General features: G+C 33.6%; 3 protein-coding genes across 3 annotated transcripts; all 3 read left to right on the top strand.

Annotated features, from left to right (window-relative positions):
* The first annotated feature begins 1,951 nt into the window (after positions 1-1,951).
* LOC130614076 (alkylated DNA repair protein alkB homolog 8-like) lies at positions 1,952-7,248 on the top strand. Its single transcript, XM_057435473.1, has 6 exons — positions 1,952-3,128; positions 3,487-3,693; positions 3,801-3,871; positions 4,110-4,216; positions 5,835-6,341; positions 6,649-7,248. The coding sequence occupies exons 1-6, from the start codon at positions 2,600-2,602 to the stop codon at positions 7,199-7,201; spliced, it is 1,974 nt and encodes a 657-aa protein (XP_057291456.1). The 5' UTR covers positions 1,952-2,599; the 3' UTR covers positions 7,202-7,248.
* Positions 7,249-7,350: 102 nt separating this feature from the next.
* On the top strand, positions 7,351-11,445 carry LOC130614077 (uncharacterized). Its single transcript, XM_057435474.1, has 2 exons — positions 7,351-8,668; positions 9,897-11,445. Exon 2 carries the CDS (start codon positions 9,953-9,955, stop codon positions 11,390-11,392), a length of 1,440 nt encoding a protein of 479 aa, XP_057291457.1. The 5' UTR covers positions 7,351-8,668; positions 9,897-9,952; the 3' UTR covers positions 11,393-11,445.
* Positions 11,446-18,551: 7,106 nt separating this feature from the next.
* Positions 18,552-26,884, top strand: LOC130614323 (uncharacterized). The gene is made up of 3 exons (XM_057435750.1): positions 18,552-18,707; positions 24,130-24,598; positions 26,019-26,884. Exons 2-3 carry the CDS (start codon positions 24,143-24,145, stop codon positions 26,436-26,438), a joined length of 876 nt encoding a protein of 291 aa, XP_057291733.1. The 5' UTR covers positions 18,552-18,707; positions 24,130-24,142; the 3' UTR covers positions 26,439-26,884.
* The last annotated feature ends 915 nt before the right edge of the window (positions 26,885-27,799 follow it).

The following is a 27,799-nucleotide window of genomic DNA, read 5'->3' as shown; positions in this document are numbered from 1 at the left end:
GTCTACATAAAGAACGTTCACATATCTTTTGTTTACACACAAACTTAATTGCTTTCTATTGTTATCGTCGTGTGTGAGTCATAACAATAAGATTTGATGAATCCTTTTGTTGTCACATGTAACATGCATGTTATTGTTTAAAAGTGTTAAAGATCGCGAAGGCTATTGAAATATATTATTTTAGAAAAAAGAACAAACATAACAATTAATATTTACAAAAACTAATGCTGCTAATTTTTAAAACTTTTAGTAATATTTCTTTATCATCGAAGCTTATTTTTTAACATGCAAAACTTTTAAAAGTTCTTCTTATTAAAAGCAACATTTAACAGCGCAAACAGAACCCTACTTTTAGGACTTTTCACTTCACAATTAGATTTCAAAAACAAATTAAATTTCAATACCGAAAAAAGAAAAATCTAAAAATCAAAATTTTGACGTTCTTGACAGATCTAAACACTCATTGTGAGAACATTTTGTTTTTGCAATGAGATCTAAAAAAGCATTTCTACCAGCGCTTTTCGTTCTGAAACTTTTAAAAAGCGATTTAAAAGAGCTTTTCTATCGCCGCAACAAAAAAATAAAAAAATGTTACAACAAGCATTTTTTTCCATGTATATTTGCATCACGTAAGCGGTTATTATTTTTTTGTTGTAAAGAAAAATAATGATAATTTATCTAACTAAGAAAATGTTGGGATAAATTTGATCCCTTGTTTTAAGTTATTAAAATAACTAGCTATTTTTAGATAACTATCCTTTAAGATGAAAAGATAAAAAGACGTGCATATCATATCATATGTTTTTGAAAGTTATGCAGCAAGAACTTGTCTTGTGTTGTTTTTAAAGGTTTACAGCACGAATTAATCTTGTGCTGTTTTGAAATTTACAGAGTATATTTGTGTTGTTTCAAAATTTATACAGCAAGTTATTCTTCTTCCACTTTAAATAATAAAAAAAAAAGTTATTTTGATAAAAACTTTTAGTGTTCTTTTAATGTTTTTTTGTTTGTTTGTTTGTTTTTGCGCAGTCATTTAAGAAAATTTAAGAAAATCTAAATTTAAGTGTGAAATCTTTTTACAGACTATAGTTGACAATATTTAAAGTCTTTCGCAGCATCAAAATTATTTATTTGCAACTTAACAGAGGAGGAGGGTGTCACAACAAGCGTTTTCTACCTTGTTTTTTTTATTATTTCTAAATGGCATATATCGACTAAAAGTCTTGCAGTATCACATTTTAGCTATAGCGTAATTTAAACATAATAATCATAATGAAGGAGGGTGTTAAGACAATAATTATCTGTCTTGTTTTTCACTTGTATTATAACTGTTTTAGCAAAAGTAGCTAATTTTTGTTATAAATCACACAAAAATTTAAACTTTTGTTTACCAACGTAACTATTTTTGTGATTGTTTAGTATAAAAAAACAAATAACATCATTGATTATCTTCTATGCTCATTATATTTTCACGAGAGGGGATGAGGAAATGTATTGAGACTAAATGAATATCAGGAATGGTTTTTACAAGGAAAAAACATTAACACGAAAGTTCAAACTTTTTGTGCGCGCATGGATTTTATGACTATTGTCAATTGTGTGATATTAGTGATTTATTGCATACAGAAAAAAAATCATGATTTATCAGAACCAACGATAGTCCTTCTTTCACATAAAAGATATGTGACGACAAATTTTACTGGTGTAAATTTTGAATCAAGGGCTCTTTGAAGGCAAAATCTGAATGCCTTCATTAATTCAGAGGGCTGATATATTGTAGAGCTTAAAAAGTTGGTTAACAAGTCTTTTTTATTTTTTTTAAAAAGCTCTTTTTATTCTCAAGATATTCACATTTAAAGAATTTCAGATTCAATTATGCTGCGTAAATTATGATGTCATATTTAAGTAAGCAAATTTTGACATTTTCATCCAAATTTCCTGCACTTATGGTATCCTGTCGTTGGGGTTGTATATATATATGTTGCATTTACAAGTAGCAAATTATGTTAGGCAGTGACACAATCTCTATGTGGCATTATTGAGATTTCATTAAAAGTACTGGCTTCGTGATCACTCTTTCAGAAATTTTGGACATGTGATTCATCTGATTTTTTCTATTTTTATTTTTAGCTTTTATCTGAAAATTGGAAAAAACAGATTTTCTGGCATTCTTTGGCGTTTCTTCATATGAACTATATAAAACAATGTGAAACAACTTTTATTTAATCAGTGCGTAACAATTCACTTATGGTCAATATTAAAATAAAAAACATTTTCCAATCAGATTCCAAAAATGGGAAATGATGAAAATATAGTTAATAAGAGACAAAATTGAATCTTAAATTTTTAATGTTTGGTTATGATCAGTTATTTTTTTTCAATAAATGTGGTGATGTTATAAATATTGGAATATATATTAAAAGGTTCAATGTATTATAATTATATAAAACTAGTTATAACTCTGTTAAAGTCTATGGCAATACAACCATCAGAAAAATCCATAGGAATTTCCCTACTGCTACATGTTGCTACCACCTATGGCCCGTTGACGGGAGGTTGGGTGTTATAATATAAATTTTAAATATTTAGAGGTTATGCAATGTTAACAAATGACAAAAAAAACAACCTACCTAAATTATCGAAGAATGAAAGAAAGATAGCAAAGAAACATCATAAGAAATCTTTGAACCTTTTAAAGGAGTACGGTTCTGGAATTCAACTCTCTGATGATTCAACTCCTGATTTGTTTATTGGAAATGGTGGTTTATTATGTGGAATGAGTCGAAAAGACATTTTATCATTATTTAGTAAATTCGGACCAATATCAAAGCTTATAATGTTACCTAAAAAATCATTTTGTTTTTTATCCTTCAAGACGGTTCAGTCAAGTAGAGAAGCCTTTACTGCTCTAGACGGCCATGTCATGCATTCTACTACTGGCATATCTTCTCCATTATATTTGAAATTTTTGAAGAATCCTGTAGATCATATTGTGTTTGATGGAGATGTGCAATATCCTGTTGTAGGAAATCCAAAAGCTATTCAAGATCTTATTCTTCAAGAAGAGTTTATTACTGAAGAATATGAAAAAGAACTTATAAATTATTTTGAAATGAAACAAGTTCATAGTAGGTGACATATAATTTATCTGCTAGTTTGAATCGTCGTATACTGATTATGTTTACCATTTGTAAAAAAAAGAAAGAAAACATTGGGAAATATTCCTAAGTTTTGCAAAAGTTTATTTATTTTACTACTTTTTTAAAGAAATTTGCCTGATTTTTATTTCCATAGATATTTTAAGGAAATTAATTATGAAATGCCTCTATATATATACTTCTTACTCTCACTATACTTCGCCCTCTCCGAATTTTCTATATACTGCCTTTCCAAAATTTCCATTTACTTCTCCTCATTTTTTATTTTAATTCATGTGTTTACAGAAACTAATGTGATGTCATATATATCAGCACTTCAATGTTTTAGATGGAGATGAAAATTTGCTAAAACATCGCAAGGTAAAGCATTTTGGGTATGAATTCTTGTACGGGAGCAACAATATTGATCGATCTAAACCATTAGCTGAGAAGATACCCGAAAAATGCAAGGCACTTATTGACAAAATGCTCGAACGCAAACTGATTGAATTTATCCCCGATCAGTTAACAGTCAACCAATATGAACCAGGACAAGGTTTGTTTCAAAGTATATATTCACTGTACAAATCTTACAGCCTTAATTTTGTGTTTGAATTCTCTTTTATTGAAGGTACCTGCATAGTTATTTCATATTATTTCAAGGTATACCAGCACATGTTGACACACACTCAGCTTTTGAAGATGGCATAATTTCGCTTAGCTTGAATTCACAAGTAAGTTGTGTCATTTTTTAAAAACATTTTTACAGTTATCATTATATAAGACATTTCAAAGCCTCAAAGCGCTTTTTAAACGGTTGTTATTGTAATAAGAGTTAACATTTGCAGAAGATAAAACAAGAAACTTTTCTAAAATGTTCACCATGTTGGCTAACACACTCAGACTTTTTTCTTCAAATTGTATGTTTTTTAGTCACTGTTTGATTTAATTTAAAAAATTTTATTTCTACAGGTAACAATGGAATTTGTACACCCTAATGGACATATTACTCCTGTACTTCTGCCCAGAAGAAGTTTGCTTGTAATGAGAGGTGAATCAAGATATCTGCTATCGCACAGGTAATAATATTGTAAGATGTTCACTAAAAGTAGAGAATCAAAACATTTATGATGTAAAATCCTGTAAAGCTGTCTCTGAAAAAAATTAGGCTAAAATTCATGTGCACTTTGATTTTACATGCAATCAATCAATAAATTAAATGACAGCTTTAATATTATATTTTATGGATAAAGGGGAAGTTATACTAACTCAAAAATTATTCCAACAAATTACAAAAAATACAACTTATTTCCTAACTGTTGTGTTTTTATCGTAATATAGCTTCTCTCTCGCCTCAAAGAAATTGACCTTTTTTTACAGAGCGTGTTTTGTACCAATGGCCAAAAAACAATAATGACGTAAAGAAGTTCAAGAACAATCGCGTATAGGCGAAAGGCACAGATGGGAATAAGCCTTAGCTTTCATGTTTATTATTTCATGGCCATTATCATGGCCAGTTGTAAATGCTAAAACGTATGTGGCATAAATTTATGACTCCCAGCAGCGACAAGATAAGGTTATGAAGCTATACAACCAAACTAAATGACACGAGCAATTCAAAGAAGATTAAGCCAGGTCAATTAACCATATGAAAATGTATTTATACATACGAATAGCTGTGCTCTCCTTTTCTCTAAACTTGTTTACTGCTAAAAACTTCCCAAAACAAGCTTGTGTTATTCCCACAGCAAGACAGACTTATTTGTGTTTGAGAGCACCATCGAGTTCACATTCAGAATACACACCTGGTGCGCGAACAAAGAAATATTTGAAAATGGTCAATTCGATGCTATTTCGATTCAGAAATTTATTAGGATCAACTGGAGATTCTAATATTTTAAGCATTTCTAGAGTTGACAACAACCAAATACCTCACATAGTTAAGATTTTTGTAAGATATATGACATCGCAACAGTCATACTGCCAATCAAATGTTTGTATAAAGCAGGATGTTTAGTAACTTTTTAGAAGAACTACTTTGTTCATCACTAACATACTGCCTGACAGTGAGCGGGATTTGATCCGCGGCTCACCGTCGTGATCGGAGGTCCGATCGGGGTGAAACATTCTCTGTTGAGAATAAAAAAATAATATAAGTGCTATGATAAAAATTCACCAAGTAACCTTTTATCACGTTTTGTGACCAAAAATTGAACATATTCTTATCTTGCAACAGGTGTGATAATTATATTTACATAATTACTACAATTCTAAATGGACGGACTCTGATATTCGAAAAGAAGGATACTTTCCTGTCTAAACATAACTGTGTAGTTAATAAACATTTAATGCTATTTTTTTATCCCAGGAAATTAAAAGTATTTAGACAAAACATCTGTGTAAAGTCTATCAAACAGCCATGTACAAACTGATTTTATTTTTTCTGTCACGTTTTGTAAGTACTACTGGCTATCTGAGAAAATTGTTTCTTAAAGAGTGACAACATATCTTATAAACATTAACACATACTGTGGACGGCAAATTTATTTACAACTAAGGCTAGGTACCGATAAAATATATCTAGTCATTTTTGTAATGTTCTGAACATAAACTAAATAAAGATTTTCGAGGAATGCTGCTCACGTTTCCCATGGTATAGAGAATTCACTTTCTGCAACTCCTTTATTATATTTTTAGGATAACTCCTCGAAAATTTGATGTTGTTTACCAACAAGATGAGGGCGCAGAAAGCTCTGACGCAGTCCATTTAACTGTCAAAGAACGAAACAGACGGATTTCGTTAACATTTCGCAAAATTTTACATAAGCCATGCAATTGTAAGTACGTCACGAAATGCGATTCTCAATTAGCTGAACAAAAAATAACAAAGACTGAGTTAAAACTACCTCACTCATCGAGCGAAGCAACCTGTTTGGAAGGCGAGCATGTGTATAAAGTATACGAGGAAATAGCGGATCATTTTAGTGGTACCAGACATTCTCCATGGCCGAAAGTAAAAGAATTCCTGTGTAATCTACCTGCCGGTTCTCTAGTTGCTGATGTGGGTTGTGGCAACGGTAAATATTTGGGCGTTAACCCAAAACTGATCACGTTAGGTTCTGATCGTAGTTTGAATTTGGCAAAAATATGCGTTGAACGGAACTTTGAAGTGACGGTAGCCGATTGTTTACACACACCATACAGGTACACGTGTGCATTGTTTGTTTTCATTAGATCAGTGAATGTGGGAGTTTTCGGGCGTTCTTTTTTGTGGGTACATTTTATGGGTTCTTAATTGACAAGTGTGAGGCGTGGTGTGGAATTAATGCAATTTTTATACTTAACCTTTCTTTCAAAAGCGCTAGTTTTTGCTCTGAAAGGATCATATAAACTAATGATTTTATAATGTGAAAAGATTTAAAAATGTTTTTCATTTTACAGGGAATGGTTATTGTAAGTGAAAACTGAGCTAGTTTGCGTTACTAGCTCAATTTTTTTCTTTTTTCTTTAGGACGAGCAGTTTTGATGCTTGCCTATGTATAGCGGTTATTCATCATCTTTCAACTCTGCAAAGGAGACTACAAGCTCTCGAAGAACTTGTGAGAATAACTCGTGTAGATGGATCCATTTTAGTATATGTTTGGGCATTAGAACAAAATTTGAACGAGTCTGTTGGAACAATATGTGAATTAGACGGAGCTGGTAAAAATAGTACGAACGAAAACGAATGTTGCTCGAATTTAAACGAGGAATGTGTCTCGTCCTCCAAGCCTAAAGAATGCGAGGATAATAGTAATGATTGTCATATAGAAGTGAGCGAAGGACGAAACGTGTTTCAACAACAAGATCTGTTAGTTCCATGGCATCTGAAAGAAAACCAAAAGACAGAAAATAAAAACACTGCGGGTGAGAAAAAGGAGAACAAAGTATTTCATCGTTTTTATCACGTGTTTAAACAAGGTGAAATCGAAGATTTATGTTCTCGAGTAAATAACGTTTCTATCGAGCGAGTGTACTACGATCGTGGAAACTGGTGTGTTATATTAAAGAAATTGTCTATTTGACAATTTGTAATTTTTATAAAAAAAGAATATTTACTTATCCTTAAAAACTATTATTTCTTGGGTTTGCAAAATAGTGCTTGAAGGTAACCTCACGCTAAAAAACAAGTTGTTTTAAATTTTTTACTGGTTTTTCGAAAATCTTTATTGGTTTTTTGAGATAATAGGTTTAAAAGTTTCGCTAATATGCGAAAGTTTGACATTATCAAGCAGTAAAACTGATAAGTTCTACGCCTTATGATGTCATGCATAATTAGTAGAACTATCAAATATGAATTCCTGGACAACCTTTAGGCTCTAAGCTTAATTAGATTTTAGTCCAATACACAGCGCACAGATAAAAACACATCAAATGTATTTATGTTTGCTCCAGGCTAGTAAACCTTGTTCGTAATGATTTTTGCGCATGTGCGGAAGATTTTTTTTAAAAAAGCACGAAATTTAGTTCAGTTTTTGCTTTAAAACTTTAAATTTATTTTGAGTGGTATCATGGTTCAATGAAAGGTAGAATGCTTTATTTAAACAGTATCATCTGCAAGAATTTCAATTATTTTAGCGATGCGCTAGTCTTAAATTTTAAAAATTTTAAAATCGCAAAAATAAGTTTCCTCAAAAATAATTTCTCCAACTACTGCGTTACTTAAAACTGGATTTCCACTTCTCAGAATGTTCGGACGAAATATGGTAAACACATGCCCAGTAGATATTTTAACCATTTAAAATGGTATGAAATTTCCGAGTTTTTAAGTTTAAACTGAAGTCAACGTTTTTTCGCGTGCTGTTTGTATCAACCAATCAAATCGTAGGGAGATTGCTTTTTGTTTTGATTTTAAAGCTGCAGGATTTTCAAAATGGCAGTTGACATTGAGTGAGACATTGTTTTGGTTTTTGTTGCGAATTGGATATTTTCGCAGCGAAACTTACGTTCTTTAAATGACAGCCGACAAATCATAACGACGTGTCATTTTATGGGCACACTGCCAGAGAAAAAAATCATGTGTTGAAAGTACTATTATCAAAAGGTGTAATGTAAATTATTCTTTTCTCAGTTTTAATATCAACTATGTGCAAATTGATAATAATAATGCAGATTTGATATGACAATCTCTCTCCCCCCTTTTTGTCATAATCAAGATTATTGTCATCAGGACTTTGTGTAGTTCAGTATAAAATTTTGCTGCTTCAAGAATACGTTGATATTTTTTCGGCCTAAAAGACACGAAAAATGAAGAAATATAACGGGTACAACAGACCATCAAAGCAGTATGTGATGGAGAGCATCTGAGTGGAGTGTACAAGTTATGATTAACATCTCAATCGGAGTATTTAAAACAACATTAATGAATTACAAAAGGATAATACGATATAGTAAATAGGGATTAGTTTTAAAATATTTGTAAACATATAATGTAATGTAAATAAAATGTGTGGTTTCAGAGTGGAAATAAAAAATGGAATAGCTATTTGCAGGTATTTTCTTTTCTTTAGTGTGAATGTTTGAGATTTGTAAAAGTGTTGAGAATTATGAGGTTGCTAATGGCTTGCATTATTTGATGTCTGACTGTTCTCTTCCGTGATGCTTCTTCAATTTTGCATAACATCGTCCTCGCAAATAAACCTTTTTGCCTCATAGAAAAAAATTTTAATCGGAAATGAAATTGACTTAGGAGTAACTGACGAGAAGATAATGCGTTCGTTCAACCTCGACTCCAGGCTCTGCAGCACTTATTTTCAACTCCAGAACCGCTACAAACCATAGGATTGAATTTTATCCATTCATAGAGGGTGTCATAAAACAAATCTGTTTTCTCGTTAAATAACTGCTTATGAATATCCTTAATAAATGATAAAGCCTAAGTAAGAAGTACTAAAATAAACGCCCGTCCAAATAAGCGTTCTGTACTCAGATAAGCGCCCAGATAAATAAAGAAATGGGTAGTGTACTTGGATAAACGAAATGCGCATTATACATATCATTCGAAACATGATTTCAGGTGATTATGAATTTGCAATAAACCTTCGTCCGCTATTGAAAACTTAAAATATTGCCACGGTAGTTTAATCGGTTTATATCTATAATTGTTTGTTTGCGGTAGGTATCTTGAAATACTGTCTATTTCTACTTTTAAGAATTAGTGTGGGCTTAAAGAATACAATTGCAAAGTTACTTTCATGTCCGCTGGGGCAAGCTCGACCCCGGTACCTTGATAGAAATTAAAAGTACAGCGCTTCTGTATAACGAATAAGCGTAGGAGCTAAATTGTCGTTAGGTGGAAAAGTTTTCTGGACTTGAACAAGCTGTATATATGAAAGTCCAATTTCGACCTTTTTTTTATCTTGATGTTAGGTAATCAGGTCATTTCAAAATTTATGTCACTTGCTTTCGTCAGCGAACAGCAGTTATTTTTTTTTGTGTTTATTTTAAACTGTCATAGCTGTTACTAAGTTCAGATTATTTCAACATGGATCAAAGAGTTATCTAAATAAAATAAGTTTTGATAAGTTGTTGTTTTTAAGGTTTGGGCATAAGATTGAAGCTATGAAGGACGCTGAATGAAATTCAGTCACACGCAAAGTTATATGCAAAAATCTGTAACATAAATCCTCATGTTTTACGATAGTTTTATGTAATTTATTGAAACGATATATTCTTTTTTTAACTTGTCATCTTTGTGATATCACGAAACTTCTGTTCTAGTGCATATATCTGAAGAAAAAGAACAGCAGGTTAATTAATGGGAAAAGTAAAAAGAAATGTCTACAGAGCATAATAAAGTCTCGCAAGTGAGAGTCACTGAAGATTTGCGGGATGGTCGAATATTACCAGTGTATGAAGCTGTATCTATTGGTAACAAAATAAAACCGAGAAAGTTTTCAGTTGTGGTGAACACATACCTTCCACTGAAAGTGCTAGCAAACTGCTTAGACTGTGGAAATAGAATTGTTCAGTTTAAGAGTATATCCCGCGAGAGTGAGGTTAAAGCAAGTGTCGAAGAAGACCTTTTGAGACACACTCACAAAATTGCAGTCGTTGCTACGAACAACCAGACAGATAGAAAAGAGTTTTTGATCCCGCAAAATAACTCGACAACTTTCACTCAAATATCTTTCAAGTATATTAAAATCGAAGAAAAGTTGTTCTACAAATGCGTCACGGATGACAATGGCATGGCCTTACTTAAGTTTAAGTACAGTATTAATGGGAGAAATAACATAGTTAGTTTAACCACGTATTATGTCGATTCGTACACGATGCGGTTGTCAAAGCATTCTGAATACATCACATTAAACGCAGATCAAGATTTCAAATTTGATATTCTTTTAAAAAGCGGAATCTTATGTATTATATGGCCGTACGAAAACAACTACACAATCTTAAACTTGACTGACCCGAATGCAAACTTTACGTATTTCAATATTGAAGAAGAATTACCAACAAATTACACCGCTAAATTGTACGGATGCTATTTGCAGATAACGATAAACGATAGCGATTTTGAAGACTCAGTTTTTTCTGTCAAAGACGTCTCCAAACGTCTTACGTTGTATTATTCCGTCTACACTGGTAATAAGTTCGACAGCAAACGCGTTTTAGCAGACGTTTCCGAACTTGTTTACCTCGATCATCCAAGTGATGTTATTTTTGTGGATCTACCTGGCTCACCAATGTGGTTTATTATGGAATGGTTATTGCCTGAAACCACCTTGGGAAAGTTAATATTTTGTGGCGTTTCAGATGGTTACGTGTCTTCTATTTTAAAAGAAACAAATTTATCTGTTTTGTTTTCCGAATATAAAACGTTCTTTAAAAAAACAAACGAAAGTCAAAGCAGTATCGAAATATGTGCTACAACAGTTCAAATGTTTATCTGGATTTCTGCGCGGCATATAGCTGTGATAAGTTTAACTAATTTGCAAATTGTAAGCATACTTGAGTTAAGTACTATAAAATACAGTGACTTTAAAGGCGATCACCATAGATTTGCTTTAAAAATATCTCGAGATGGTAGAGCTGTTACAGCTTTCATCAAGAAAGGAAGAGACGTTTTACACTATGAACATTTTGTGCTACCTGAGCTGCAATCTTTAACAACTTTATCAATACACGCTGTTTTGAAGCTGTATCCAAAGTATTTATTAGAGAAGCAAGAATTGCCACCATTACTAAAGTCTCGCTTACTTCAAGCGTATTAAGCTTTAACTTGTCTTTATACTCATTATGAAAATATAATACCAAACACATCCGACATGCTGCGTTTGTTGTTTTTCTATTCCAAATAATTAAGTGGCCATCTTTGTTGATATTATAAAACTTATTATTTAGTGGATCCAATTTAATCCACCGACTTGCTTATTTTCACTGGCGCAATTTGTTAACCGCTGTACATTACGAGTGTGCCTTCACCTCTCAGCTTCAAATATCAATGAGATACGGTGTTACTAATTTCATTTCTGTTGTCATTAAAACGACTTGGAGTCGTCAATGTCATAGCTTTTTTTAAATGTTCCCACGTTTTCGCAATTAAGGGTGATGTTGTCGTCGACATAAGTTCTTTAAAAATTTAGGACAGCATTAAATGCCTCGCATAAAGAGATGTTGCTTTGCAAGTTGGTAAAAAGTCACAAACGTTTAAATACGGCTTTCAAAAACACAGTTTATAAAAGCATTAAGTTCAAGAATTGAGTAAAAATTGAGGGGTGTGTGGCAATTGCCGGCCTTAACCCTATTCGGTCCGGGTTTTTTCAAACATACTATGACTGGGGGGGGGGGGGGGGGCGGATTCCGCCCCCCCTCAATAACCTTTTATAGGATTGTTCAAATTGAATCAAACTTGGCACACTTAAAGTACGTCATAAAAGCAACAAAATAGCGGCAATAAATTTTTGCTTGCGTCAGCACATTTTCTGTGACGTCATCAGAAGCTTGAAACTTGTTAAAAATGCCACTATCTGCTTAAAATATAATTACTTTTGTTCTAGAGCGAATTTTTACATTCTGTTTGAAGTTTCTGAAAGCTAAATAATTTTTTTTTAACATATCTTCCGGTTTTTACATGGATCGAATAAAAAATTGCCAAAAATTGCCCGAAAATCCGTTTTTTTCCGATTTTCGGGTAAAATCCGACAAAATCGGGAAATCGGATTAGTCACGTGTCAAAATTATTCAAAATGATTCTTCTTGATGAAACAAAGTTGTGTTGCAAGTTTCAAGTTCTAAGGATAATCCTAACAGGAGTTATTATATTTTCCCCATTATAAGGATTTCATAGAGATTTTAGGGGTAGTTTCGAGTAATGGCCAATATCAAAGCCTCTGAAAGGTATGGGACCTAAAAATTTAGCATGCCGGTGTCTAATAAATAAATGTTGTAACTCAGTAAGTATCATAGCCATCTAAGAAAGCAATCAGGAGTTATTAAAAAAAATTGTCAGGGGGGGGGGGGGCGGAATCCGTCGCCCCCCCCCCCCCCGGACCGAATAGGGTTAAAGCACATTTCAAGGCCAAATGCGATCTAGTGTTTTTATCTAAATTTTGATGCCAATTAAAGATGATTAACTCCTATATATACGGAGGTGTGACACTCGAGGGCTAAAATATGCTGATATCAGCAGCAAATATCTGCATGTTTTTCTAATTTAGTAAAATGTCGAAACATTCATCGTGTTTTTTAATATTGAACCATGAGATCGTTGACGTGGCATTCAGAACCGATTCTTGTGTGCGAAAGAAATAGCCCCTAAGAGAGTCAAATTTTAAAAATTATTACAATCCAGCTTTGATGTCGGTAAAGGCAGAAACCTTTTGAATATACACAAACGCTAGAAATACCAAATTCGCTCAAAGGCAGTTTAGTCGGAAAATGGGAAATACTACGACAAAAATAAATACATACGTTTAGTGATGAAAAATTGCAGTCCAAAAATGTCAAATGTTAAAACAACCTCGTTCAGTTCAAAGAGCTATGGGGATGAGAATGCCGAGTGGTAGTCTTGTGGCAGAGCATTCGCTTCTAGTGGGGCGGAAGTTTATTCTATTTTGCGGTTTTACCTTTAAAAAATCTGGGTACTATTGTATACACATTCAGGCAGTAAATTCGAGAGTTTTCTAAAAATCTCTAATATTAATATTTTGTCTCTGTGCGATTTTATAGAGAGATGGAGATGGAAATTTCGCGGTTGATAAGAAAGAATGCGGCATACATTGAGACGTCGTTATATTGGGATGTCGTTACATTGGGATGTCGTTACATTGAGACGTCGTTACATTGGGATGTCGTTACATTGAGACGTCGTTACATTGCACTGCATTCGATTTACATTTCGTTGTTTATAACGACTTTCATTCTTTATCTGGTGGAAGGAGGAGGTGGTAGGAAAGAAATCGATAGTTCTAGAAATTAAATATAACGAAACAAAAGTGAATTCAAACCTGAGGAATATTGTGAATAGCGATTGAACTATAAAGGTAGGAGAGTGTACAGATATATTTTTACTCTGTACCTCTGCTACTTTTAAAGTTTTCTCGTTGCTGATGAAACTAAATTCAGGATAGTATGTTTTTAGTACGTAAACATATCAGCCCAATGTTAGGGAAAGCGTTTAAACGTTGTTTAAATACTTCGTGTCGTGAAACATTAAGTCTTTGTATTTTTCCAAAAGAAACCTGTTTATAGGTAACTGGAGGCTGCAGATTTCAATAAAAAAATGAAAAGAAAAAGGAAAATGCCATAGTACTAGATTCTTTCACTGGTTTCTTTAAAAAGAAACGTTTAAAGCTACACAGTCCACAGGGGCTATGTTTGAGTACTTGCAAATACAGGAATTGATTTTCTCGTTTAGCACACACGAGACTCGCTTCAACTTTTATTTTATTTTTAGCATATGTGGAGTGGCCAATTAATGGCCAATCAGTAAAAAAAAAGATTGGTTTAGTGCTTTATCGAACGACGAACACTCTGATTTTTTTTGATATTTTTTTGTTTGTTTTTTTGTAATGTTAACAATCAAGTTGTTTCTCTCTAAACAATGAGCAATTAGAGCAACATTTTTCTTCAATTTTTTCTCAAGTTTATTTTTGATTCAATCGATATAGAAACTGTCAGTTAGTAAGAAAAATAAGGGGCACAAGCTCGGTTCCTGATAGTACTATAACATCACTGTTGATTTTAAAGGACGAGTCCTGCAAATATCCGGGCAAAAACCTCCCCACGGCTGGACCTCCATAACTCCTGAGCACTAAGTTGTCATGACAAGTGATTCTGATGTTTTAAAGAGGTTAAATTGGGGTGTCTTCAGCCATCAATCGCGGCTCTAATTTTAAGCTGATCATGTGTTGACTGAAAAAAGAAAGGGTCCTTTAACGGCTTAGATTTAGGCAATGTAACGCCCTCTATTGTTTTGTAGATTTTGTGTTTACAAGGAAAAAAAAACTTTGTATCCTCATCAACAGGATCTTTTACTGAGACAAAATGTCTTGAAGAACGACGTTGCAAAGATATACTGAATGAGCTATAAAAGACGCCATTGACAGCCATCCACTTTCATGGTCTTTCCTATAAGTCTCTTTTAACAATCTAACCATCTGAGATTGTGAGAAAGAGAAGAAAACATTGATGCAATATGACACAGATAGCACGTCTGTATTAATGGCGAAGAAAAATAAGATTTTATTTCAAGATATGAAATTGAAACTTTGCAAGAAAGTATAACAACCTCGTCCCCAGAACTTGTTCAGCTTTTTTTAGTCAGACCAAATTTGGACAACATCTATTTCGCTACAGTAATAATACCAATTGTGTTCACAATGGTATCTGGGTTGCTAAAATTGCACGAAATTGTGATGCCCAGAATAGGCCATAATCAGAGGACCGGAATATAAACGACTGATGAACCCGGATTGTTTTACGGATTAACGACTATATAACTTAGCAAGTTAACTTAAAAGAAGCAAGTTTTAAATGTAATATTTGTTAGAACGTTTATAAACTTCCTCACGGCCAATAATAATTTTTCTTTTCGTGATTTGGTTCGCTCTTCATAGCATACTTTCATCTTCGAACGATGACGTTTGTTGTGACGCGCTAAATTTCTTAAATATACAGACCGGAAACATTCAACAACGTATTGAGTGTGTAATAGTGGCGGTTTTATCTTTGTTCACAACCTCAATTTCTTTAATAACCTCGTTCTAGGGCTTTTACGAGAAAGAAGTTTTGAGCGTAAAAACATTAAATTCTTTCCGGTAATCGTCTTTTCAAAAATAAAGGAAAATACTTTGCCGCTAAAAAGTAGAAACCGTGTCTGCTTTTAGGCTAAGCAAATTTTACGCTTGCTTAGATATATTTCGCCGGCGAATTCGCCGTCCATTTCGCTTTATGAAAATCTCCTTTAACTTCCCAGCTTTCCCATTCGTTGATTTAACAGGATCAATCTATTTCGTCACGTTTATCATGAATGTTATATATTGTTTTAAGTCTGTGCCCAGTTCCTCGGTAACCATTTATCCCGGCTGACTTCTCCGTCTCCTTTGAAATTACGTTACAAACGAAATCAATCACAGGCTGCCTCTTCTCCTCAATCCTGTTTCTAGCAGTCGTTTTTCAAGAATCCTAACACTAATCTAAACATTGTCGTATTTAGAAAGGACGCCAGCTTCTATAGCATGGCCTTCTGCTATACAGAGTGTCTGGTCAACCTATATGGAACTGCCAGCTAAACTTTCCAAAAATTAATACTGTATTTAATTAAAATTATTAATTAATTGATTAATTAACTGATTAAAAAATTTGAAGAACACTCTTTAATTTTCCTCGAATTTAACCAGAAAGAGGGAACAAAAAACACCTTTAACAAACTCGTCCCTTTAAAGCTCAAATGTGTTAAATCTCTTGCATAGAATTTCGTCTCTTTTGATCGACTAATATGCACCAACCATAGTCACTGGAAAAGAATTTAAAAAGTTCTTATTTTTATATCGTGTTTGCAAAAAAAAATGTAAAACAAACATATCCAAACTTTGTATTAATCGGTCAAAAAATAAACTGTAGAGTAGAGGTTGGTCGGTAAAAAAAAACACGGTAAAAAGCTTTAATCGGTACAAAATATTAGTCATAGTACCAAAAATCCGGTCACTTCTTAACAACTTTTTTAAGTCCATAGTCTGTTGCACCCCGTAGCGCAGATGATGTGGATCAATAAAAAAGTGCAATGTCTGCCTTTCCGTTGATTCAGTTTACTTATCATGTGCCATCTTAACTTTCCTTGGGAAATTGAGTTTCAAAATATTTTACGGAACTGTTTCGTGTTTACATCACACAACTTTGAGTAATTTTATTCGATAACGCTGAATAGAATTCTGTGAAACGCTTGGAGGAATCGGCTGAAGGCATGTTTACACGCTAGTCCCCAGGATTTTTTACCTTTAATATAAGAGAAGACGGCGAAAAATATTTTTTGCCGTCTTCTGTCATATCAAACAGGCAAGGGTTGGCATGTTGACTTTAAGAATTTATTGAATTTACTGTTTAAATATTTCTGGTTGACCAAAATGATTATTCGTGTGTTAAATAATGTGTGTAAAAATTTTGCATTCAGAACACAAGGAGCCAAAATTGATACGCGCTATAATCGTGGTAGTCATCGCTTAAATAATAAGCTGTGTCAGTGTGTTTGTGAGGGGCAATTTCCACATGTGTTTATTTTCCTTTGATCTCACCGAAAAACTTATGTGTCAAATGTTAAATTTTCTAATGTTATGGCACGACGTGAATAACATTAATTTACCAGCAGCAGCTTCAAATAATTTGGAAACAAGGTCATTTTTACCGCGTGGGTAACTAGGGACAACCTGAGACCCAATTGGGTAAATTTTCCAAACCCTGGGACAAATCAAATCCGTTTTGGAATGAGCGGATTGTTATTAAAAAACATTTAAACCTCAATATTTCTGCAACTGTTTGTCAGAAGTACATGATCTTATACATTTTCTTAATCAGTGATTTCAGATCTATAGGATGAGTGCAACGATTATAATTTTTTTTAAAAAAAATAACTAGTATTTTGGCAGCTTCTTGCTGACGTCAGCGAAATATAAGACCCTTATATCTTCTCAGCAGGCGTTCGTCTAAAGAGCACATGATCTCTTTCATTATTTTGATCACGATAGAGGCAACGGTTGTAAAAGTTTTATAAAACATTTTTTGTACTTTAACAGACATTTTCTGATGTCAGCAAAATTGGTAAATCGTTATCTTCATAACCGTTCGTCAAAAGCATATGACCCTACCATTGAGGCCAAAGAACTTGGAAACAGGGTGCTGACGTCACTCATTTTTCACCGCGTGAGTAACTAGAGACAACCTGGGACCAATTTGGGTAAGTTTCCCAAACCTGGGTCCCCAAATCCGTTTCGGAATGAACGGGCGAAGACGTCATCAAAAAAACCTTCAAACCCTAATATCTCTGCAACCATTTGTCAAAAATACATGATCCTATACATTTTCTTAAGCAGTGTTTTAGGACCTATACGATTAAGGCAACTGGTATACAAATTTCTAGAAAAAAAATGTTTTTGTACTTTGCAGACGTCAGCAAAATGTTTAAACATTTATATGTAGCGCCGTAGATTAGTGGTCATAACTCTCGTACTCTGTGCGGGAGACCGGGGTTCGATTCCTTTTGACGGCGATTCAACATGGGAGTGAATGCAAGTGAATGTTACCATAGCCCCGGGTTAACCCAAGCCATGTGAGGGAAATTGGGGAAATGGCTCCATGTGTGTGTTGTTGGATGTTGCCGGGAGTTGTCTAGTAGAGCGCGGGCCCTAATTGGGTCTGCGTAGCTCAAAACGAGCATTAAATACTCTAGGACTCTCCATCAAAGCCATGGTCCTTCCTGGAAATAATAGACAGGGTATATCTCTCGATATTAGTGAGGCTAGGCATGTAAAATATGCACATCTATATTTTCTAAGCGTTTTCAGGTCTACATGTTCCATTCGGAATGTGCAGCTATACAGAGTACGGCTCCGTATAGGCATGTGTATACGGAGTATAACTTCGTATAGCGACATGTTTACTCCATATAGACGAAGAAATATTAATATAAATAGCAACTATACGGAGTATTACTCCGTATAGAAACCACACTCCGTACGTCACATGCACACAATAAAAGCAACGTGTAAACAAATTTGTTTTGGTTTTTTACGGGTCCTGGTAGACCTCATCAAAATTCAAGTTGTTATGGTTCTCTTTTCCATTGTACTCCTGCTGCGCCTAGTGGCTTTTTCTACACGGGGGGCCGGCCCCGAAACTAATGATGATAAAAATTCGGAAATGGCGTAGTCCCGATCCACAGTATATTGTCGTCTTTGCATGGTGTAGCTTTAAGCAATTAGCTGAAACCTTGCCGACAAGTGTAAACAAACAAATGGGAGTTGATCCCTGATATGGTTGAAAGATTAAATATTTTTTTTAACTAGCTAGCTAACTATAGCTAGCAAATTTCAGGTATTTTATTTTATAATATATGTTTAGCCAGCTATGCATGTTTATTGTCTGTCGATCAATGATTAGCTTGCTGATTAGGGCATGCATGATACACAAAGTTTCAGTAACTCGTTATGACTACTAGAAATTAAAAAAAACGTTGCGAATCATTTCGCAAGTTGCAAGCTAAATTAAACTATCCAATACTTTGTCCCTAGCGCTTCTTGTTTCTTTGGCGCTAGCATCTTCCGAAATACATCGGAATTGAATATCATAGCGTAGAAGAACCCTTGGGACAAGGTAGGAAAATGAACGCTCTGCAGAACAATTCGTTGTGCATTTGCGAATAGACTGCGCGAGTATTTGATGTGCGTGGGATATTCTTTTCAAAATGTGCAAGAAAATTAGATTACGCGAAACTAACAAAAACGAATAACGCGTGTTAAAATTTTGTACCGCCTTTTCCCAAATTACACTTTTAGCAGTATTCCAAAAGATATGTAATATATCCAGTTGTACAACCCGCAGGCAGAAGTTGGTCCTAACATTAACGATTTCGTAAATGACCTTACAACAAAACAGTTTTTTTTCACGTAAAATTACCTGCGCTAGAAGCCACAGAATCTGCTGGAACGAATTTCGAAAACTCACAGAAAACAATTAAAACAAAAACAAACAAATCAAATCAGTTTTTTAACTTTATCAAGATTTATTAAATATATAGCTTTAATTTTGGGCAGAAAAACAATAAAGGTTTCGCGTTCTTTTCACCACACGTATTGGAAGATTACATCACTCACTCCCATTGTACACAATCTAAAAGAAAAAGAAAACATTTTCATATAGTGAAGCTTCCAGTGCCTTTAAGGGATGGCCAAGTCAATGGAATTGAAAGCGCTGTTTTTCATCTCATAAATAATTAAGGCTAATTTGGAAAAGTATAAAAGAAAAAACTAAACAATCCGGCAACTTTACTAATTTTATATGCAAAGTTCCAACCATACTAACAGTTTCCAAATCTGACAAAATCATTTTAAAAGTGTTTATTTTTTCAGAACTTGATTGGTGCAAGACCAAGGGAAATTAAATATGTTTATTGTCCCCATTCAAAAACACATGCTTCTCATCATTCAGGTTTTTTTTCAACCAACATTAATGTAATCACCCAGAGGAAATTATAATGTCTCTTGTCTGTGTTTTAGAAGCTGAGTAAACAAATACAAAAATATTACAAGTACTGAACTTTGGCAACCATATTTTGCAATCAGACCCTTTTAAAAACTATGCTGAATCATGTCAATTATTAAATTCAGCACTAATAGGAAAGCACTTTGGATAGGATTCTTTGTTGGATGAATAAAATGGCTGACAAATGGTTTATCGTGAATAAAATAGTAATTTTTACAAAAATAATTTAAAAAATAATGAACTTTTTTATGTGTGTTGTTCTCAAACAGACGTGGGTGGTGGACAAGAAACTGTGATGTAATTTCTCTTGGTCTATTATTCCTGAGAATATTCTAAAATAAGAGGGTGTCAATAAGCTGCAAACACCCACATATATAAGAGTGAGTTCGGGCAACTTTTCGAATTAAATTAGCGGTTGTCTTCCAAAACCCCCCACACTTTCCCGAACTTGCCTGGAGCATTTCCAAAATTCAATTCCTTGTAACATACCTTGTGGACGATAGTTGGAAAAAGGTGCTTTAAGAGAAAGGAGTTAATAAAGTTTATATATAAGTTATTTATCAAGTAAATTTTATCAAAAACCATCAAAAACAGTTCTTTTAAGAACTTTGCTACCACATAGTTTATTTTATGGTCTATGCAGGTTTTTTCGGGTGAATATTGAATTTTTTTCAAAACGCCAAACTTGCCCAAAAAAACGCATGCACGTTTTACGGCGTATGCAGCTTATCAGTACCCTTGTTTTAAAATTACAAGCAGTTTCGGAGATGCCCACACTGTTTAGAGGACGTGTGCGGCTTGGGCGTCCTTGGAGTTCTGTTTAATGACAGTTTTAATGTTTTAATGTCGTTTTAAACCTTGTTCTCAGGGAGGGTGTACGGACAACTAATTCCTATTGACAATTACATTGCTGTTGGTTTGATAGCAAAAGTGGATATTTTTTTTAATTACTGTAACAGGTTACTTATATAATAAATAAAAAACTGTGATAAAAAACGGTTGGTCGGCTCACTCTAGCACCCAGAGCTATTTGTTTTGTCTGCGCCCTAGCTATAGGTTTTCCTATATCTGGCTATCAGTCAGGTAGTAATACAGCTTCTCCATATGTATTCGACAAATTATTTTTAATTCTTTTATACAAAACAGAGCTCTAGCTAGCTACCTTTCGTGTGATTAAGCTTTACCTTGATTTGGATAAAACCAATTAAAATTGATAATATTGTATTCTTACATCTTCTTAGAAACAATACAATAAAACACAGCTTGACGCGTTATAATTATACAAATTACATCAATATTTCTTTAGAAAAGGGTAGCTTACACAGGAGCTTTCCAATCCAACTCAAATCTGCAGTTAGTGGTTATAGCTCTCGTACTCTGTGCGGGAGACCGGGGTTCGATTCCTCTTGACGGCGATTCAACATGGGCGAGTGAATGTTACCATAGCCCCGGGTTAACCCAAGCCATGTGAGGGAAATTGGGAAGATGGCACACTGTGTGGGCCGTTGGATGTTGCCGGGAGTTGTCTAGTAGAGCGCGGGCTCTAATTGGGTCTGCGTAGCTCAAAATGAGCATTAAATACTCTAGGACTCTCCATCTACGCCATGGCCCCTCCTGGAAATAATAGACAGGGTATATCCCTCGATATTTGTGAGGCTAGCCATGTAAAATATGCACATCTATCTATCTATCTAGCACAGCAACAAAAAAGCTTAAAATACACAAGTAAAGTCGATTAGAAACAGGACTAGCAATAAATTATTTCAAAAGAAAAAACCCTTTTAATACTATAATTTTTCATTAAAATACAACTATAATAGTATTAGAAGCAAAATTGCAAAATAATTAATTAATTATTTATACAATAATTAGCTATAATACAAAGAAATAAGGCATGTTTTAGGTCTGTAGAATATACGTGTCTAAAATGCCAACTATCGTTTCTTGTTCACAGCATATTCCTCTCTGTGTGTTCAAGTTCGGCGAACGTATAATCTGGACCAAAAGACGGGTGGTCATAATCCAGGGGTGGGGGGGGGGGGGGGGTACGAGCTGTACTTATTGCATTTTTTACTAGACTTATACTTTAACCCCTCGGTCCAAACGTATTTGTTTTATTAGAAAAAAAATACCCTAGCTTTATGTGCAAAAATATCAGTCCTATTTCTTTACGCTGATTTTATATGATTTTTTTGCTATCAAAATTTTGAGAATCTCAACAATTCTCTTGGTATACCTTGCATGTAGCAAACTTGCTCCACAATTTCACTTTGCAAAAAAGACAGGAATGTGAAAACTAGAAATTAAAAAAAGCATTCTCGCAAATTGCAAGCAAAATTAGTTCATTAAGAACCAGAAGCGGCAATGTTTGCAGGGATATGGGCCTTGAAGCTGTTAGCACCCTCCTCCTCCCTGGCTCTAGTCAGGATGGGACAAAACATAGGATCATTTGGCACTCAGTTTTGCGAAAACGGCGTACTGATTCTCTAGCGTAATTTTTATTTTGCCGAAATACATTTTTGCTACCCTAGAATTTAATCTCGAGAAGACATCCACATTCGGGAAAATTGCAAGAACTAATTAAGCAATTCAAATCAAGAAAAGACAGGGCCCGAATATTTTTGAATAGGAAAAAACTTTTTTCAGAACTAACAACCCGAGTCTGAATTTTGTTAGAAAATAAGAACAAACCAGAATCTGAATTTTCTTGCACTTCTTTTTAAACTACTGTAAAATTTCATAAGTGAGAACAAAATAGGACTGAATTGGAAGTTGTGTAGGCATTAAAACAGAAAATAATAAAACTAAATAAATCTTCTGGAAATTTTATTTGTGTAGGTTTTAAACATTTCTGAAAGCATTCTAACAATACAAAGCATTTGAAATTAACTTTCATTTTTTGTACATAAAAACGTGATTTTTAATCCGATCTTTTAAATCTAAAAATTTACAAAATAATAATGACAAGATCATATAGGGTTTAATTTGTTTGTTTAATCACGTCCAGCACTTAGTTAGATTACATTCTTGTCTATACATTAAACTTCCAGCCTTCCGAGGTGTAGCTAGATGACCTAAAAAACGAAAGAAACTCATAAGAACCCATAAGAAAATGACAAAAGTTATTTCAACACATCACACATGAACTCTTCCCATGGTTATTTATTTATTTTGTTCCAAAAAATAACCCCTGCCACAAAAAACTCAAGAAATTCAGCATTTGAATGTAATAATAATGCATCACAAAAAGATTTCCTGAGACTGAAAAACTCACAGGCCTAATAATCTACCATACTGAACACAAAAGTTACGAAAAACACGGAATTCGGTTAAGGTCCATTATGCGGTTGCACATCCTTAAAGGGTCATTCAAGAGTAGTTTTTAGGTATCATAACTTAGCTATACCACATTATTGTAAGCTCATGAAACACAATGCAAAAACATAGGGTTGTAAAGAAAATGATGAAGCCCTGAATATTTTTTATCTTTTTTAAATATTTTTATATATGTCCAAACTTAATCTCCCAAAAACAATAATTACATTAGCGGTCGCCACCATTATCGAACAAAAGTGCACTTTGTCATTCATGACTTCACACGTCATTAGCTCACTTCTTGAAAAATTTATTGCAAGGTTTAAGTGTTGAAGAATTTACTAAAATGCGAAAGTAGGTAAACAAAATAAAAGATTCGCCCTGGAGAGGTGGTTGGTTATAAAGTTAAGCTTTCTGAATGAAACTTGCTAATTGAATAATGCCTAGGCGTGATATGAAAAAATATATAGTCTGCTCATGGAGTCTAAAAATATAAATGTTATAACACTATGGACATTTTGCGTGGCAATTTTAATATGGATGTGACCATCAAAAACATGTCATGTTTACATACTGAAGTCCTTGCAAAAGTGGCTTAAGTAGTTGACTAAAGAAGAATGTAAAAATTTAAGTAAAAAAAAGGTGGTATGGTAGAGATCTAGTACCAAATAATTGGCTGTATAAGCAGCTAAATATTAGCCGTACATATTAGCCGTAAAACTATCTTGTTGCAGGCTAGTTAGGCCACCAATGTTCATGTCTAATTCATTTATGATGTAAAAAACTCAGGCTGGTATACTAGGTCAGAAAATTACTGAAAATTTTTTTCAATCAATCAGGCTGGTATACTAGTAGGTTAGAAAATTACTGAAAATTTTTTTCGATCAATCACGAGTATTAAAAAGCTTTCAAACTCAATGTTTGTTTTCCATTTTTTTAGTTTCATTTGCATTATGGGATCCGATTGGTTACAGGAAGATTTGTGTCAACTGCAGGGTGATGAGTTAGAAAGACAGTTGGAAGTAATATTCGGGAAGGATAAAGCAAATCAATTTATAAATCCAACCATTGAGGACAAGCCACCAAATACAACTTTGTCTAATTTTAAGAAAAAATATGGCCATCTTGGTGCACATGCGCTGTGGCATTCAATGCGAAAAAATTCCATGAAAAGGCTTTCTCAAAACACCCAAAACCTAACTGATTCAAAGATACAATCTATCCCAAAAAGTGCTGGCACTTTAAAGAACATTGAGGTTTATAAACACAAGTTCGAATTGATGTATCGTATAGCTCATTTAAATGAAGAGAAGACAAAACAGTGTCTTGATCAAGTCAAGTTACCAATGATCACTGGCGAATTGCTGATGGATGCAGGTCCAGATAAATATTTGATACCCTCTCAACATGTAAGTAATCAACATTTTGTTAGATATCCTTCAAACTACAAGCCTTTTGATTGTTTGGTTAAAGAAAACAACCTTGAATCATTACACAATTATTTTTTGTTATAACAAATCATTTATAAGCAACTAAACTGAATTTGAAATATTATTAAACGACTTTAGTTCTTTGCAAGTAAAGGACCAAGCAGTACCAAAAAATTGATTTGCTGCAAAAATAGAAAGAGACATCTTTTCAAAAGACAAGAAAAAACTACGTCTTTGTTATACACTTAATTTTCAAGAATAAAATAAGACTTCTTTTCTTTTTTTCGCTTTGTAAATCAATTATGACAATTACTTAATAAAAATAAGTAACCATTAATCAACTTGAGATTCAAAACCATAAGTTGCATATAAAAAAAGTTGTGTAGTCAAATGACTTTTCATAGAAGTCATTGCAAGTAATAATGGAAATCTTGTGAGCTGCAAGGTGTTATTAGTTTTTAAACAAAGGTATGTGTGAAAATTATAAGTTGTACAAAATGCAAAAGATTTTTGCGTGTGTAAAAAATCAAGATGGCAAAATAAGTATAGGGTGAGTTAAATTTTGAATTTGTCACTTTTTATATCTTATAGGCTCTTTTCCTTGTTAATGAGACAAAGAAATTCCGTTTACTCTAACAATTTGAATGTAAACTTTATTTATTTGAATTTTTCAAACCCTTAAAATGAAAATTAGAGTTAATTTTTCACCCTTAAACAGTATCCAAATTTCATATCTAAGTGTCTGGGATTTTAATGTTTTTTATGAAGGAATATTCTCAACTCTTGGAAACAGATATTTAAACGTCCGAGCCTTTATATGAGTACTAATTTATATGAGTTTTATTGAACTGTTTTGATGATTTTTATTTTTTTATGTACTATTATTATTATTATTATTTTATCTTAAAGCCTTACTGATTTCTACATTTTGAGCCTATATTATATTTAAGCCTATATTATATTATAATGCCCTTATACCTTTTAATGTGGACCGGTCCGTAGATTTGACATATAACTTAAGAAAATACATTTTGGCGATAGTTTAATTTCGCGATTTCATGAATTTTCGGCCACATGGTGAAATACTAAAAATTTCGGGATTGCTATTCGCGAACCAGAGTTCTCTCAGCTCTTAACATTTTTCCAGTTCTCGAAATTAAGTTCTTGCGTAATTGAACTTTCAGAGTCCCTGTCCTTCATGGTGTAATTTCGGTTCGGCTTTCTCAAGAACTAATCCACTTAGGGTGCTACATAACTAACATTTTGATTGCTTTATTATCCTAACCCCTAACTGAGGCTGTGACGCATGCATAAAACTCCATAATTTCTTTTGTACAGGAAAATATCTGTCAATAAACCTTGTTCCAACGTGTTAACATTTTTTTACGTTTCTTTGTAGGAAAAAGGAGAACGTCATCTTTCCTTGCCAAATCTAAAAACACAGCAAAGTTTGTCGTTCGAGGACGAAACTACCTTTAAAAGCAAATCAAACCAAGCCCTTTGTTTTCTCTCCGAAGGAGATTGCACTTCTCCTGGTATGTTTCAAGAACGTATGCAACTTTTAGGCGTGGATTCTAGTATCGGAATATCGAAGCCAGATCAAAATTACATTTTGCGTAATACGACCAACTCACAACCTTTTGTACCCTTAAAAACGTTTGAACGAACAGAAAAAAGAACAAAACAAAAACAAAAGAGTAAAAGTCATAAATGGCAGCCTCTTACTCTGAGCGCATTAGTTGAATATACGAAAGTTATACCAGTTCCGGGTAAGGGACAGTTTCGAAGTGGCAAAGTGATGGTTTGGAAGCCGATATGATTGGAGATTTTCATAAAATTAGACGTTGTCGAATTGAAAGTCGAGTTTTCGCTAGTGCGATAATCATTTCGATGAGTCAAACCATTACTCCTTACCAAACTAGTTCATCTATTGAACTCTATAAATACTGTGTTAAAGTATGAGAAAAAATATAGACCTGTACCACTTAAACGAATGCTTTATCAGAAACATTCGGAAAAAAATGATTTTGGCGGTTGTTTTTTTTTTAAAGAGTTTTGTTATACGCAAAATTTAATTCTACAAACTTTTTAAATTTGATTTTTAATTAATTCCTTGAAAAAATCTGGAAAATTCGTGTTTTTTAAGCGCGAGATTCTCTGACAAAGTAACTTTCAGCACATCCAATAATTACTATGGTGATATAGCTATGATTTGCGAGACTGTTTTTGTGAAGTACGAATAAAATTATCATAAAATATTCAAAATATGTCATATATTAGATCCCGGCAAAACATTTACAGAGTCCTACAGTTTTTTTTTTCTGAGAAAACAAAGGGAGTAGTTTGATAATGGCAGGTAAGAACTTTTCGTAGTAAATTTCGCGCCATCTTGGAAATGGTCATAGGCGAAAATTTTTACGCGCTAATTTGCAAATACGGTATCATTCTTGATAAAATTAAGAATTATTAACTTAGGTGTCAATACAGCGCATATTAAAGCCAACATGGCTTATGTCCGCATGAACGTGATATTTTTAGGACATCATAGCAACTAAAATTGATAAACAAGATTGCGGGATTTGGCGCCACAACGCAAGTGCAATAAATATCTGCTTTATGCTTGCTTATCTTGAGACGTCATAATTCAAATCTAGTCTACTTTGAAACAATGCAATCCGATATATCCGCTTTGGATTAAGAAGGTTGAGTAATTTAATTCGTATTGTTATGGTTACATCAACAATATGCCGCCATTGTTAGGGGGGACATGAGTTAAACACAACCAATGTAGTACTAAGTCCACTTGAATTTAATGAATTTAGAATCTGTTTGTCTTTCAGAAGAATATTTAATAATTAAGACGCAGCGAGACAAGACACGCGCCAGGTCAATTTAAACTGAAATATTCCGAGAAAAAAGTATGCACCCTTATGGAAATTAAGACAGGGGTGGAAAGTTAGGGAAACTAAATTCGGTAACGAATTTAATCGCTTGCAAAAAATCTTCTGCAAATATTATTGTCGGAATCTACGATTCAAAAAAATAATATCAATCGACCAATATTTATTTTTTTAATCGACATTTTTTTTATTAGTTGCCCTAGACAATGCAACTAGTTGAAATCATTTTATACGGATAGTCTCATTAAATTTCTGACGGCAATGTGTAATTTCTGCATGT

The sequence above is a fragment of the Hydractinia symbiolongicarpus genome, chromosome 11 (assembly GCF_029227915.1).
Source record: "Hydractinia symbiolongicarpus strain clone_291-10 chromosome 11, HSymV2.1, whole genome shotgun sequence".
Classification (NCBI taxonomy): domain Eukaryota; kingdom Metazoa; phylum Cnidaria; class Hydrozoa; order Anthoathecata; family Hydractiniidae; genus Hydractinia; species Hydractinia symbiolongicarpus.
The sequence above is the reverse complement of the archived record's forward strand: the minus strand, read 5'-3'. Positions and strand labels throughout refer to the sequence as shown.

Excerpts from the sequence above, each read along its gene's own strand:
- LOC130614076 (XM_057435473.1), top strand. The coding sequence starts at position 2,600 with ATGTTAACAAATGACAAAAAAAACAACCTACCTAAATTATCGAAGAAT. Across the intron at positions 3,872-4,109 it reads CGCTTAGCTTGAATTCACAA|GTAACAATGGAATTTGTACA; the intron begins GTAAGTTGTGTC and ends TTATTTCTACAG. Across the intron at positions 6,342-6,648 it reads TGTTTACACACACCATACAG|GACGAGCAGTTTTGATGCTT; the intron begins GTACACGTGTGC and ends TTTTTTCTTTAG.
- LOC130614077 (XM_057435474.1), top strand. The coding sequence starts at position 9,953 with ATGTCTACAGAGCATAATAAAGTCTCGCAAGTGAGAGTCACTGAAGAT.
- LOC130614323 (XM_057435750.1), top strand. The coding sequence starts at position 24,143 with ATGGGATCCGATTGGTTACAGGAAGATTTGTGTCAACTGCAGGGTGAT. Across the intron at positions 24,599-26,018 it reads ATTTGATACCCTCTCAACAT|GAAAAAGGAGAACGTCATCT; the intron begins GTAAGTAATCAA and ends GTTTCTTTGTAG.